The sequence below is a fragment of the Temnothorax curvispinosus genome, unplaced genomic scaffold, assembly GCF_003070985.1.
Source record: "Temnothorax curvispinosus isolate PA1 unplaced genomic scaffold, ASM307098v1 QBEX01000720.1, whole genome shotgun sequence".
Lineage (NCBI taxonomy): Eukaryota > Metazoa > Arthropoda > Insecta > Hymenoptera > Formicidae > Temnothorax > Temnothorax curvispinosus.
The window spans coordinates 54,450-68,809 of NW_020210500.1; the positions used below are offsets into that span (position 1 = coordinate 54,450).

General features: G+C 38.8%; 3 protein-coding genes across 9 annotated transcripts in view; 2 read left to right on the plus strand and 1 right to left on the minus strand.

Annotated features, from left to right (window-relative positions):
• The first annotated feature begins 120 nt into the window (after window positions 1-120).
• Window positions 121-2,467, plus strand: LOC112457111 (60S ribosomal protein L10a). Its single transcript, XM_025020000.1, has 5 exons — window positions 121-231; window positions 601-756; window positions 1,451-1,599; window positions 1,956-2,128; window positions 2,212-2,467. Exons 1-5 carry the CDS (start codon window positions 227-229, stop codon window positions 2,380-2,382), a joined length of 654 nt encoding a protein of 217 aa, XP_024875768.1. The 5' UTR covers window positions 121-226; the 3' UTR covers window positions 2,383-2,467.
• A 772-nt stretch (window positions 2,468-3,239) lies between these two features.
• The window catches only part of LOC112457003 (receptor-type tyrosine-protein phosphatase beta), a 13,060-nt gene continuing 1,939 nt past the window's right edge, over window positions 3,240-14,360 (plus strand). For 2 of the 7 annotated variants that reach the window (XR_003041046.1, XM_025019884.1), the window contains exons 1-16: window positions 5,857-6,271; window positions 6,677-6,949; window positions 7,049-7,327; window positions 7,580-7,858; window positions 7,990-8,331; window positions 9,159-9,479; window positions 9,776-10,123; window positions 10,366-10,656; window positions 10,760-10,966; window positions 11,079-11,184; window positions 12,740-12,966; window positions 13,045-13,121; window positions 13,340-13,474; window positions 13,546-13,668; window positions 13,753-13,901; window positions 13,985-14,120. Coding sequence is in view for 6 of the 7 variants with exons in the window: in XM_025019884.1 (XP_024875652.1) it covers window positions 5,857-6,271; window positions 6,677-6,949; window positions 7,049-7,327; window positions 7,580-7,858; window positions 7,990-8,331; window positions 9,159-9,479; window positions 9,776-10,123; window positions 10,366-10,656; window positions 10,760-10,966; window positions 11,079-11,184; window positions 12,740-12,966; window positions 13,045-13,121; window positions 13,340-13,474; window positions 13,546-13,668; window positions 13,753-13,901; window positions 13,985-14,120 (3,708 nt within the window). In the remaining variant the exon portion in view is untranslated. Of the gene's footprint in view, window positions 3,433-4,760; window positions 6,272-6,676; window positions 6,950-7,048; window positions 7,328-7,579; window positions 7,859-7,989; window positions 8,332-9,158; window positions 9,480-9,775; window positions 10,124-10,365; window positions 10,657-10,759; window positions 10,967-11,078; window positions 11,185-12,739; window positions 12,967-13,044; window positions 13,122-13,339; window positions 13,475-13,545; window positions 13,669-13,752; window positions 13,902-13,984; window positions 14,121-14,360 lie in introns of those variants that run through there. The other 5 variants (XM_025019868.1, XM_025019858.1, XM_025019877.1 and 2 more) reach the window with 5 other exon arrangements.
• LOC112457034 (thioredoxin-like protein 4A) overlaps window positions 13,946-14,360 on the minus strand; it is a 3,639-nt gene continuing 3,224 nt past the window's right edge. The window contains exon 5 of the transcript XR_003041048.1: window positions 13,946-14,030. The gene's annotated coding sequence lies outside the window, so the exon portion shown is untranslated. The remainder of the gene's footprint in view (window positions 14,031-14,360) is intronic.

The window sequence follows — 14,360 nt, forward strand, 5'->3', positions numbered from 1 at the left end:
TCATCTTCATTTTTAGATAAAAAATACCTTGTAATTTTAGATGCCGGAAATGCCCTAGAACGTAAATAAACTCACAAGTCACGTCCGCCGCAGAACTGCCATCTCGTGCCATCTCGTGCAACCTAAGCGACACAGGAGTGCGCGTCACGTTTCGTTTCTCTTTCCGGTATTGCTCGTTGGGAAGGTTAGTCGCGTCCTCGTTCCTCGTCGTTCTCCACCCGACAAAATGACGTGAGTATATAATCCTATCGAATAATAGCGATCGTAGGCGTCAAGTTCGCCGTCTTATTACGAACAAACGCGTCGAACCGCATTTATCGATAAATGCATATTATTTTTGAGTTATTTCTTAATACGACTATTAATATGACCGCTAACGTGCGTCGCGTTGAAATCTTAAAAGCTGTACCTGCTTTGCACAGATTTGCCTTATTCTGATGTGTATTAAACACAGCACAAGCTTTTCTCATCGCTTTTTATACGCGAAATAAGAAACGCCGTCGGTTATCGGGTACTTACCGTTTTTATAAAAATTTTTTTCGACTTGCAAAGACAACTCTGCACGTGCAGCACGTGTATTTTATTTCGCTTTGATTGCAGATCGAAGGTCTCCCGTGACACTCTTTACGAGTGCGTGAATGCCGTGCTCCAAAACTCGCAAGATAAGAAAAGGAAGTTCTTGGAAACCATAGAGTTGCAGATCGGTTTGAAGAACTATGATCCGCAGAAGGACAAGCGTTTCTCGGGCACTGTCAAGTATGTTTCTACCTGACTGAGGCATTTTTTCTTGTCTTTTGATACGATATATCCTTCACTAAGAAGAATATGAAAATTGCCTCGTGTTACGTCAGGGAGCTAGATTTTATCTAGCGGACCTGCACCCAGGGTCTTAAATTAATTGGGGAGGTATTTATACCGTTTATTTAAATACAGGATCATGATCCTGTTGGTAAGTTATTCTTGGAACATCGCACTTATTAGGGCCAATTTCACCAACCATGGTTAGCTTAACCGACGGTTAAGCTAACCGTGGTTGGTAAAATTGGCCCTTAAAGGAAGAGGTGGAACAGAGAATAGTCCTAAGAAATTCTTAGGAAATATTATACGTTTTCGTTTTGGCAATCAATAAATGCATATAACAGGCTGCAATATGTGATATACATCAATACAGCTAAAGTTCATGGAGTCACCAGAATTCTATGATGTCTTTTTTATTGCATGTATTATCTGAACAATTCATGTGGTAAAATATTAAAATCTGAGAATATTAGGACTCTAGATATTGTTATTTCTTTCTTATAATTGTATGGATGATATAAACTTTTATTCTAACAATATAGTTTCGTTATGAGAATAAATACTGCAGAGACCATGTGTAATCATGTTAAAATCGCAGAGACGCGAACGTATTTACTTGAACTTCGATCACTATTGATTTTCATTATGTTAGGTTGAAGAATATTCCCAGACCAAAAATGCAAGTATGTGTTCTTGGCGACCAGCAGCACTGCGACGAAGCTAAAGCTAATAATATTCCGTACATGGATGCGGAAGCGCTGAAGAAACTTAACAAGAATAAAAAGCTCGTCAAGAAACTCGGTATGTTAATAATGCGTTTTCGCTGTTTCGAACAATTGAGTTACCTTCCCAAAAGCACCATCATTGCTTAACTTTCGAACAATGGTGGTCGTCAAGAGGAAGGAGATTAAAGGTTCTTCACTAGGTGAGGGCAATGTGAATCGTATCATTGCGCCTCAATCCGTGTCGATACACGTATCTTATTCAAAAAGATCTGTTTCAAAAACCTTTGTTTGTCTTTTTTTATAAGTATTTTTTAAATCTAGAAACTTTTCTCAAAATTATTGACAGAGGAGCTAATGTGTTTTAAATTTATGCAATCTGTTGAGGGTTAAACGTGAATAACATTTGTCCACGTATTTGTATTCTTTTCGCAGCAAAAAAATACGATGCGTTCTTGGCTAGCGAGTCATTGATCAAGCAAATTCCCCGTCTTCTCGGTCCTGGTTTAAATAAGGCCGGTAAATTCCCTGGGCTGTTGTCTCACCAGGAATCGATGGTTGGCAAAATCGATGAAGTTAAGGCCACCATTAAATTCCAGATGAAAAAGGTGCGTTGCCCGCAATATTTTCTATTTAAAATTTTTCTTTAATATACAACTTCGTACTTTATATGATTGCTTTTGTTCTACAGGTGTTGTGTCTGTCGGTAGCCGTCGGACACGTTGATATGACACCCGATGAGATGGTGCAAAATGTCCACCTCTCGATAAACTTCCTTGTTTCCTTGTTGAAGAAACACTGGCAGAATGTACGTTCGCTTCACATTAAGTCTACCATGGGACCACCACAGAGGCTGTACTAAGTTGCACTTGGTACGATACATTTCGAATGTATATTCGTTGTAATAAAACTGACAAAAGAATCAATAAATTTGCTCTTCTTTCTCACTTGCGACAAATAAATGCGTTCCGATGTTTTAAGTTCAATGACACTTTAGAATTGATTCAAATTCTTAGAACTATGATAAGACTAGACTTTTGTATAATCCTGCGGTGTTATAAGTATTTGATAACGTTTAAAGCAATATGAATTTGTTGGTTTGAGAAACTTATCGATAAAGACAAAAAGATAAAGCCTAATCTCGCTATGTCGCAGACAGAATCTGCTCGGAACATATGCTGTTATTACTATAAAATATTTACGAAGTAATTATTGATATATAATATATTGGGTTTTTTCAATAGTTAAGTGTGAAATCTCAATTTAATAATCATAATTCATAATAAAATAGAAAGAGATTAGAAAAATCTATAACAATATCGCACATATGTCTAGTTGGCGATAACGTATCTCATGATTGCTCCGATATATTTTAGATGAGTAATTCGAGGTATTCGCATTCTTTTTCTGTATTCGAATTCTTTTTGGCTTTATCATTTATCCAGTAGCTACCTGCTAAGGTAGAACTGCGTCGAAAAGGTATGTGGTAGGTAAGGGACCTATACGTGTCGCGCGATAAAGGACGTAGCCGGACCCTGGATCCGGTTCACGGATGCTTCTTTGGGGACCGCGTTTACGTGTAGATGTGTACATGTGTGTGCGTGCGTGGGTCCTACCACCGAGGTCTACTAAGCTTGAACAGGCACGCACCACAGCCACGCTATTTCCAACGATCTTTGTGGGGGCAGTCCGGTGGCGGTCGCTGCGCTTTGAAGAGGCACATGGTTTCGAGTTCCGCTTCGTAAGCAGATGTCTGCGGAGCCGAGGACCCGCGTTTAGTCTTTTCGCCTCCCTCTTTTTCGCACTTTTACGCCCGTGATCCTTGCAAAATTCTCTTGACTGGCTCCGCGCATTCTCCGATTCGTTTCCTCGCAGGATTCCTGGACGAGCATCGATGGAGTAAAGTATTCGGGTGAGTTTGAATGTGCTTGGAACTTGTTTTCGAGAGACAGAGATAATGATGGATCGTCCGAGACCCCGATACGAAATTGCTCCGAACCTTGTACTGCGAACACTTTCAGCTTATATTTATATGCTTAAATAAAATAATTTAATACAGAGTACGGATGGAGGGAGTGTATATAATATATATTTTATAATGTACATATAATTAATAAATTCTTGATATATATTTAAATTTAGAACAAAGAAAGACAAAGACTATGTCGTTGACTGTCAAGATTCGGTACAATTTATAATTTAAGTGGTTGAAGATAAAGGCAGATTTTTGTTGTCTTGCTAAATAAATGACGAATCTTTTATTTTCATTTAATCTTAATGTATGAGTGTACAATTCTAATTATTCTAATTTTAAGACAACATTTCGAAACGTGTCTTGAAAATAACAATGCTAAGAAAATAAAGAAAAAATAAAAACAGAAGAAGAGATAAATGTAATTGATAAATAATAGACGATAATGCCATTCGTACGATTTACTGATATGGAGACCTGATTTATTTCTGATAAAATTGTCAGCTTCCGTGACACGCGATAAGCACGTATATAACTTCGAGATGTATTTAGTTATATTTCTCAAACTATTGTATTGTGCAATTAAAGCGCAAAAAATCGCTGATAATCCGTTTGCAGTATTAAATTACAAAAGTCGGAGTTTTTAGTAAGGACGGTCATCGATTAAATTGCAGAAATGGCACGTTGATCGTTACGAAATGAAAAAAAAAACGTGTTTTGATCGTCAACCGATTGTCTCACATCAAAAAGGTGAATAAAAATAATGACCGAATAGTAATAATTAAAATAATAGAGAAATTAGAGAAAAATTCGAATTTCTAAAATCACAAAAAATTAACGAAATAAATGCAAAAGTTGCATCTTTTAGAAGAAGCTAACAATTTGCGTGGACGCTTTAAAAATTTCAATTGATTTTCTCGATTGCGAAAAGATCGATTGGACGATGCGGAACGACGGCTCTCCCGTTTCTCGAATTGAAAAAGACAACCACGAAGACGTGAATGGACATTAGAGGTTTCACGAATTCAGTTAGCAATATATCGGAACGCGGATTTATCGGTGCGGGATGGAAAAATCAGTAATCGCCCAAGCCGGCGGCCTTCCCATTCTTTCCCCGCGGACGGAGAGAACATGAAAAAAATTGTGCGTGTCCATGCCGTATAGGGATGGGGGATTGGAACGGCCGGCGGCGCTTGTATTTGATTAATAAAGTGGCCGCAAAAGAGTGCACTCTCCTCGGACGAGTGGACTCTAGCCCGTTATCAGTGATATCAACTAGCAGAGCGGCGACAAGCGGCCAACCGGGCGGAAGGCTGTCAACGAGCGCGGTCGAGTTGGGCAATATGATTATCGAAAGCACAGCCGACAACGACGGCGAATGATTCGAGTTACTGACATTCTCCACAGTCACCGACAGACCTGCGAGCCGATACAATATCGCGCGCGGTGTTATCGGATAAATTATCGCGATCGGCAGCGATTGAGTGTTTGTGCCTCCGTAATCCTCGGTGAAAATCTCGGTGGTTGATAAAAAAAAAACAAAGAGCATGTGATGCAATTCGCCAAGTTTTCCCGCGGGGATTTCCGCTCAGAATTAACGGTGCATCGATTGAATGTCGACGGTATCAATATCGATGTACAGTGTATAATATATGTATATTGATAATGCAACGCGCAACTAATGGCCTTAGAGCATATAAGCGTCGGAGCGAGTCGTGGTTTTGCAGTTTTCAATGTCACATATTTTTATCAATTTTAAATTTAAACTTGACGGAAATAAATTTCCGTTTGCCAAAGTGAGAGAGAGAGTGTGTGTGTGCGTGTGGAAATACGCGGAGGGTCTAAAAAGTCGGGTTTCGGGAGGAAAAAACTGGACGCATGGACGCATCCTCGAACGATGACGCATATGCGGTCCTTCGGACGGGCGTGAAAGGAAATAGATATGACCGTTGCAAATCACCGTTGCTTTCCAAATCATATCCGTTCTGTGTTAAAACTAGGATGCGTTTCATTCTAACAGAAATCTTTTGACTCTTGCCTCTTGCGTCAGCGACGGATACTTGAAAGATATCGCGTCGTGACGCGCCTGCAAAAGAAAATTGTGCTTGAAGTCACGCTTGAAATAGAAATAATTTTTATTCGATACTTATATAATTAATACAACGTAAAATAGGTCCCCTCGCAGTTTCCACAACTTCCGCAAACAACGCGAATGTAACGAACGTAATGAATTTTGATTGCCGATTCAGCGGGATTTCGCTCCTGATTTCTGCTTTTCTCGCGTTAAGACGCACGCGTTAAGTTATTTCGCGACAGTTGGGACGGTGCGAACAGTTCCGCTTTGTTTGCAGCGTTCGTTAGAACATGATCCTTGAAAAACGCCCGATATTCCTCGTTCTCGCTCTCCACTTCCTCCGCGCGCTCTGCAACGATGACGCATTTGCGTCGAAAGGGACAACGATCGCCGGGGACGCCGCCGGGTCGGCGAGATTGGATTACGATGGGGACGCGATGGAGAATCCGGGGAAGATCTACGAGGGCATTTCTAGATCTACGGAGAATAGCTTCGCGAGCCACGATGCGATCACGACTCTCTACGGATCCACCGTGGAACCCCTGACGACTGATTTCCAGCCGGTCACCGATGACGATAAATCCTCATCATCCACGACTGTCGAGCAGACTACGAGGTCCACTACTGTGCCCGACGATGTGATTACCGTCGATAGTCTGATCAATATGACGATCTGCGAGCCGACGTGGCCGATAAACGCAAGCGGTAATTAAAATGGAAAAAAAAAAAAAATCCTACTGATATAAGAATCAATTATTTAAGTTAAGAGATTAGAAGGTGTCTTTTAAAAACGAGTATTTGATAGAGAAAATGCCGATGAATCTAAACGTTACAATAATGCGGAAACAGAAATTACAAGTATTACAAGATAGAATATAGAAAAAGTGTAAATTTTGATCGCATACTTATGTCGCGATAAGCGAGACATGAAACCACTAAGCGGTAAATTTACTAAGCCAAAAGATTCAGGAAAATATAATATTTTTTCTCTTTTTTTTTGTACAATTTAATAATTATGGTTGAATTTTTCGCAAGATTATTAGCGATTATCTCATTACGATACGTCCTGGGACATTCTGCGCACTCATATTTTGCAATTTTGTTCTTCAGCGGATACAAAGGAAGTGTTTAACTTGACGGGCGAGATAGGCACAGAATGGATCTCTCTCTTGTGGGAATCTCCGTGTGACGTGACGAACGTCTCGGTGATATACTCCATCGAGAGATGCGACGAAAAAAATTGCACCCAGACAAATGAGACTAATACCTGGCATAACGCTACCAATCTCGATCCATGCACGCAGTATGCGTTCAAGGTGAAAATTCTTACCGAATTCTGGGTGTCGGACGGAGTCGATCTGTCAGCCACGACGGATCACGCCAGTGAGTGTGCACGTAGCCGGTTGAGCGTAATATATGTCCTACCTCTATTGAAATACGAGATTAATTAACGAACATCTTTACCGCGCTGATTCTCCTCAGTTCCGGAAATCGGGGACGTGGTCTCCCTGAGCGTGGGCAATGTCAGCGTCAACGACATCGAATTGACTTGGCAGGCGCCCGAGATGTACGCGAAATGCATATCCAACTATTGGATTGCCCAGTGCGACGAGAAATCCTGCAATGAGACCACAGTTTCCGTCACGAATTACATCGCCAACGATCTCGAGCCGTGCACAAAGTATCGTTTCACCGTTAAAACGGTGACGCCGTCCGTGGAGTCCGTCGGCGTAGATCAAACCGCGGAGACAGCCTCGCCGAGTAAGTTCGAGCCGTCCTCTGGAATTGGTGGAAAAACGTAGAGACACCGTAGAATGCCTGAGAAATTTGCGATCAATTTGTTCCCGTGAAATTGAAAGATTATCCCATCAAGCTTCACCGCTCGACGCAAACGAGTCCGGAATTAAAGTTCTGTCGAAGCGTGCTCCGTCTCTATGCCCACTTTCCGCCAATTCCGGAACAATCGGTTTCGATCCTCGGCAAATCCGTCTCTGACACACGGACAATTTGCAGTATTGTCGGCGCCGCAGTCCTTCCACGTAATACCCGGCAATTTTTCGCTGTTCGTTAAATGGGAGCCGCCGGAGTCTGGCACGGCCTGCCTCAAGCATTATCGTGTAACCACGATTTCAGAGACAGACGATTTCAAGTATACCGACAATACCACGAATACGAATGTGACAATTTCGCATTTGCACGCTTGCGAGAAGTATAACGTGTTCATCAGCGCTGTGAATAAAGACGATAAAGAGGAAAACATGATAGATAAGAGCGGTTCCCCGCATCCATACAGTAAGCAAAATTAATTTAGACTTCTTGTTTTTTTTTCCTCATATCACACACGGTATACAATCCGATGTTAATTCGTCAACGTTCCGGTTTGAAGATGAATTTAATGAAAATAATTTTCTCCAATATTTCAGAAACAGATCCACCAGTTTCGCATGCTACTACAGGAGTAGTACCAAGTATCAGAAGCCTGTTGATATTCTGGACCATTAAAAAAGAGAAAAATCATTGCCAGCTGTTGTCTATAATAACTATGTGCAATGTTACAGAAAAAAAGGGGAAAGGTTATGACCCTGAGAATCGCGTGTTCAAGATGGATATAGATCACAATACTGCTGCAGATCCTTTTGTCGTACTAAATATAACCGTAAAGGAGCTAAGTCCTTTCACAAGTTACACTTGCTGGGCGCATGTGATTAATAATGGAGGATTCAGCGACTTAAGTGACGGAGTCAATGCCACAACGTTGGAGGACGGTAAGCGCACATGCACTATCTCATTAGTTTAAGATTAATTTAATTCAATTAACTTCATTTATTAGTGAATGAATCTTGCAACTACACATCTGATTAACATTCCAAGAAATATGTATCAGATTAATCTTGTAAAAAATAAGTAAATTTGTGAAAAAATAATTTGACGAAGACATTTTATGATGTTGAAAACATTGGTATTAACTTCTCGTTCATTCTTATTTCTATAATATAATTTTATAAACAATTAGACAAATGATCTTTTAATCTTTTCTATGAAATCAACTTTATAGGGTGAAGTAAAATGATCAACTACTAAATTAGATTAACAATCTTAGCCATAATTATTAATAGGGACTAAGTTCTTTTATGAATTATACTTGCTGGACGCATCATTAACCCTTAAATGACCAGTGGGGTCCAGCGGACCCCAGACCCTTTAGAATGAAATGTTTTCAAATGTTTTTGCCAAAAATGGAGCTCATGCTCCCATTGATGATAGTTGAGTGATTGACCTACCCGTGTGTACACTTAGCAGTACTCAGTTTACTTAATTTTTTATATTATGTCGAAATTGAAATTTGAACAATATTAGCATTTTATACTCTTCTCTAGATCTTGCACAACATTAAAAAAAATTGTCATAACTAAAGATAAAAAAATCAATGAGTAAGGAAACATTTTTCATGCTGGAGTCTTTTAGACCCCTCAGTGAACTTACGAGATTCTTGAGAGGTATGGCATTTAAGGGTTAATATTGCATAATATATTTAATAATTAATTAACTTAATGTTTATTAATTTAGATAATATTTCGTGTTACAATTTTAGTGCCGTCTCCACCTGAGTTTTCCATCAAAAACATCACAGACTCACAATTCTCTTTATCTTGGAAAGAACCGGATTACTTGCCCGGTCATTTAGAAGAATTTGAAATCGTTATCGATTGGAAATCAGAGTATCCGCCTCCAAATTGGTGCCCTCGCGAAGAAGATACAGATTATCCTAAAAAACTTAATGTAAACGGCAGCGTGTTTGAGTATGATTTTGAAGCAAAGGCATTCACGAGTTACAAAATATTTATGAGAGCGAAAACAGGGCAAGGGTGGAGCAACAGCAGTGATCCTAAAACATGTTTAAGTAATAGCGCAGGTATATTTTATTTTTTATATCTCTTGATTTCATTATAATGTAAGATTATTCGTAATCCTTAAAATACTAAGTCGTGTTTCTGTGTGTACTATTAATATTTTGTCAAGAATAAAATTTTGATACAAATAACTCGAACTACATAAACATTCGTTGATAAACGATTAGCTTTATTATTAATAAAATATTTATGCAATTACATACAAACATCATTTAACAATTTTAACAACATGGATTTTAACAATATGGAACCTTCAGCTTCTTCCTGTGATTTGAATGCTATGATTGTGATTGTTCAGTTCCAGGGGCAATCTCGAAATTCAATTCTTCGTCCATCACGATCAGAGAAAATTTAAATGACACGAACGTATTAGACACGATTCTGACATGGGGCCTGCCGTGTTCATTGAACGGTGAACTCGAATTCTTTGACATATTGGGGTTTGGTACCAGAGACGGATATCCACCCGATTTTATTTTCGAGAAGCACGAATGCACGGATTACGGTCACCACGATTACATGTGTTCGATAAATCTGAATGAGTTGAAAGGAGAGTATAATTATAATTTCACGATATCCGCCAAAGTTAAGGATATTGATACACTCGGAGAGCCAGTTAGTCAAAACGTGCTGTATCCTGCCGGCAGTAAGTATTAGTGTGAATAATTGTCGTTAATAATTTTTCATCTATTATATTAAGCTTTGGACTTAGAATTTATATCAGAATGTCGAGATAGAGTTCTATCTATGTTATTACTAACGCCGCGTTCTTCACGTAAGATGAAGAAAAAAAAACTGGACACACCCCGAGCTATCCCTATACGTAATCGTGTCTTCAATTTTTCTGCGATCAATTTCACAATTAAGAAGATTCTTTTTCCATCGTAGTACCACCACAGCCCAAAGATGAAGAAATTAAATCTATCACCTTGGATCCATATAAGATGCACAAATCTACAACAACCGCCACTATTTTGCTGCCCTTATTCCCCAATACCAGCGGCGAAATCAAGTTCTACGCGATCATGGTGGCGAAGATGGGGTACAATAAAATACAGTCGAATATGAGATTCGATATGAAGAGGAAGTACTGGCCCAATACGACCTCCTGGGAGGAAGCGATGATGAGCGATTTCTCAATCACGTATCAAGCGACAATGCCAAAGTGGAATCCTTATCGTAGGTGATATCCCCGTAGATAGATGCAAGACGATTGTTTACAAAGTGCTGAAACCTGAAACCCGTCGCGCATGCATTATTAAATATCTGTGACTCTGTTTAGCGAACTACATTATTGATTACGGGGACTACATGAAAGCTGTCAAGTATATGATCGGCGATGACACCACCTGCAAGGAGATTTCGGCCAATAACGACAAGCGGATGTATTGCAACGGGCCTCTTAAACCGGACACGTGGTATCATGTTAGAATGAGGGCGTTTACTGACGGTGGTTACGCCGATTCCGAGACTTTCACGATAAAAACGAGTGAGTATCTCGTAAACATTGGCCGGCAAATAGTCGGCAAACATTTTACGTAACAGAAATACGTGAAACACATATTATTTCATCCGTTTCCCTTTCTTTTTCGTAATATCAGATGCAGAACTGAATGTCGCTCTCATTATCGGAGCTGTATTCGGCATTCTTTTCATGGGAATACTAGTGACGATGATGTTGCTCGTGCGAAGATGCTCGCCGTACATGTAAGTCACGATTTCATTACGTGTAACATGCGTAACGGATAAAAAAAAGGAGCTATTAACGCATATCAATGTGGATATTCTTGTATCTTGATTGAAGATACAAACTACGATGTCGATACATATATCTCGATCGGAGATAATTGGAACTCGTTCTACACCGCGTAACGCAGCGAAATAAGATAAGATAAGATTTTCGTAATCACTGTAAAAAAATTTCAAGCAGAAAGTTGCAATAATAATATTCGGCCCAACCGAAATCACGTCACGGCGAAGCCATGCGTAGGCTCGAAATCCACCGGACAGGTGCACGCGCGTTCATGAACAATGATCGATATTTATTGTATGACTCACAGGAGAGAACTATAGCTAGAGTGTGAGCAAGGTCGCGCGATGCACGCACGTCTATCGCACGCTAAGATATACAGTACACTACGGTCGGCGTTCGGTGCTCGATGAGGTTTAAACGTCGGGCTACCGCGTGCTATTGCTGAGTTCCGAAAAGTCGACGGTATATTTTTAAATTACTTCGGAAATACTTTCAAGCGTGCGCGAGACGCGTGTGAGACAATAGAAATAGCGTCGTCGCGGAGATCGACGGAGTTTCGGCTATGACTCTGACTTTTGAGAAGAAATCGAGTCCTTGGGTCCGTTTCTAGCCAGGCGCGTATGTTCATTGCGTAAGTTTTCGTTATTCCCCTACTATGAATGAGTCGCCTACGCTCCACCGGCGAAGGAAAGATATGTGTATACAAAACGCGAATGCTATTGCGCACTTCTGTTCACGATTCTCTTCGTTGCTTCGACAGCGTTCGTCAAGCGCGTCAGCGGAAAACGTTAAACACATTCAGCGATCACTTTTCTAATATCCATTTACTTTACGTACATGTATATGTATTATTACGTGTGTTACATATTATTATTTTATTACGCATGCTATTTTACCGTACATATTGTTATTTTATCGTGCACTGAGAAAAAAAATTGTTAATCCCAAGAAATATTTAGTCCGATACGTTCAACTAAATATTTTAGTTAGTTAACTAAATATTGGTTGTTTCAACAATTTATTTTGTTTCTTCAATCAAGAATTAATTAATTCAACTAATGTTTAGTTAACTAACTAAAATGTTTAGTTGAACGTATCGGACTAAATATTTCTTGGGATTGACAAATTTTTTTTCTCAGTGTGATATATACAGATTGCACAAGAATCTTAATTCTCGTTTTTTTTTTTCAATAGACAGCCTTCGTCAAACGTAACGTGGTTGTATACTCGACGAGAACGGAATAACGAGGCTCTCTGAGAGACAGCAAAAAACAGTCAATACCTTACACATAAAACTTATCATTGAATTTGTTTAAACGAGAAAACGAGAAAATTTTTTCAGCGCGTACACACACACATATACATGCATATTTCTTCACACGTATCTTATCCTTATTATTTTTTGATCGCGCATTTATTGACTAAATATACGATAAGATATTAATACGTCTTTTTGCTTTGTGAGCTTTATAGAATAATTCACGTTCGCCGTAATCTCTTCTCTTTCAGAGTGTTCCGAAGATTTCTTCACTCTGACATGCCTGGCTCGCCTGTGCCCGCGCCGTTCACCAGAAAGAAATTCATCAGCCATTGTCAGCAATTGGTGGACAATCCTGGGAAACTGAGCAATGAATTTCGACTGCTTCAGACACTCAGCGTCGACTTGCAGATGCCCACAAATACGGCCTGTCTACAAGCTAACCGAAAGAAGAATCGCTACTCCGACATTTTGCCCTGTACGAACTTGTTTTGCAATTCACTCGCGCACACTCGCGACTTGCGATTTGCAACTTATACATGATTCATGCTTTTAGATGATTTCTCAAGAGTAAAGCTGGAAGTGATAGATAACGATCCGAACACGGATTATATCAACGCATCATTCATAAGGGTAAATATTTTACATACGCATATGTGGTGTATGCATATTAACTCTCGACGATCTTCCTCTATCAATGATTGAGATGATTTTGCTCAAGCAAAAGCATTATAAATATTTCTAGGGAATATGAATAAAAATATGATTTTAAATCGCAATTGATTAAGAACAAAAACAGATCTTTTTACGTGAATGAAAAAAATGTGTATGTGTAATTCATTTTGCATCAGGGATATACAGGAGAAGATGAATACATAGCTTGTCAAGGTCCAAAGGAGGAAACTACTTACGATTTTTGGAGAATGGTCAATCAGTATAACGTTAATATTGTAGTTATGCTGACGCAGTTGGTCGAGAAGGGCAAAGTAAATTATAATCGTCGGTAATAATTTGCATAATATCAAATGCCACTTGTACATTGATATTTTTTTTTCAGGAGAAATGTCATCAATATTATCCGACAATAGGAGAATCTTTTCGATATGAGAACATGATGATACGATGTACGAGTGAATTAGATTTCAGGACGCATACCCAAAGAACGCTTATATTACAAAAGGTTTATCTTCCTTAATGTGAATAGCACGTTTTTAGAAAATTTTTATGCGAAGAATGTATTTATAAAAGATACGAATAATTGCAGGAAAATAAAAAAAGGACTATCACTCACTTGCACTTTAAAGACTGGCCCGATCACGATGTTCCAGAAGATTTCGATGCGATGATCAATTTTTGCCAAATAATGCGCCGCAATATTTCCGCTAATAAAGGTTTTATCGTCGTTCATTGCAGGTGTGAATAAATTTTCTTTGAATAGAGCTGTTTGATTGATTGATTTATACTTCTTAATAAAAGAAAATATCATTACTTTTCAGTGCAGGGATTGGCAGAACAGGAACGTTAATAGCGATAGATATTCTTCTGCAACAAATTAGAGATAATAGGAAATTAGATGTATTCGGAACTGTATATAGATTGCGACATCATAGAATAAATATGGTACAAAGAGAAGTAAGTAATTACATAATTAAATAGTATTAGAATAGACTAGCAAGAAAACGCATCTAAAATGCGTGTAATCCATATTTTAGTTAGAATAAGATATCGAATGCTGGAACTTAAAAAATTGCAAAAAAAAAACATTTTTACTAAAAAAGGATTTTACTAAATTTTACTAAAAATTGATTTCACGTTTCGTAAAGTTCACGTTACATATATATATATATATATATATATATATATATATATATA

Bases quoted from the DNA above. Each gene is read 5' to 3' on its own strand.
- LOC112457111 (XM_025020000.1), top strand. The intron at 1,600-1,955 runs GTATGTTAATAA...TTCTTTTCGCAG, and splicing joins AAAGCTCGTCAAGAAACTCG to CAAAAAAATACGATGCGTTC. The intron at 2,129-2,211 runs GTGCGTTGCCCG...TTTGTTCTACAG, and splicing joins TTAAATTCCAGATGAAAAAG to GTGTTGTGTCTGTCGGTAGC.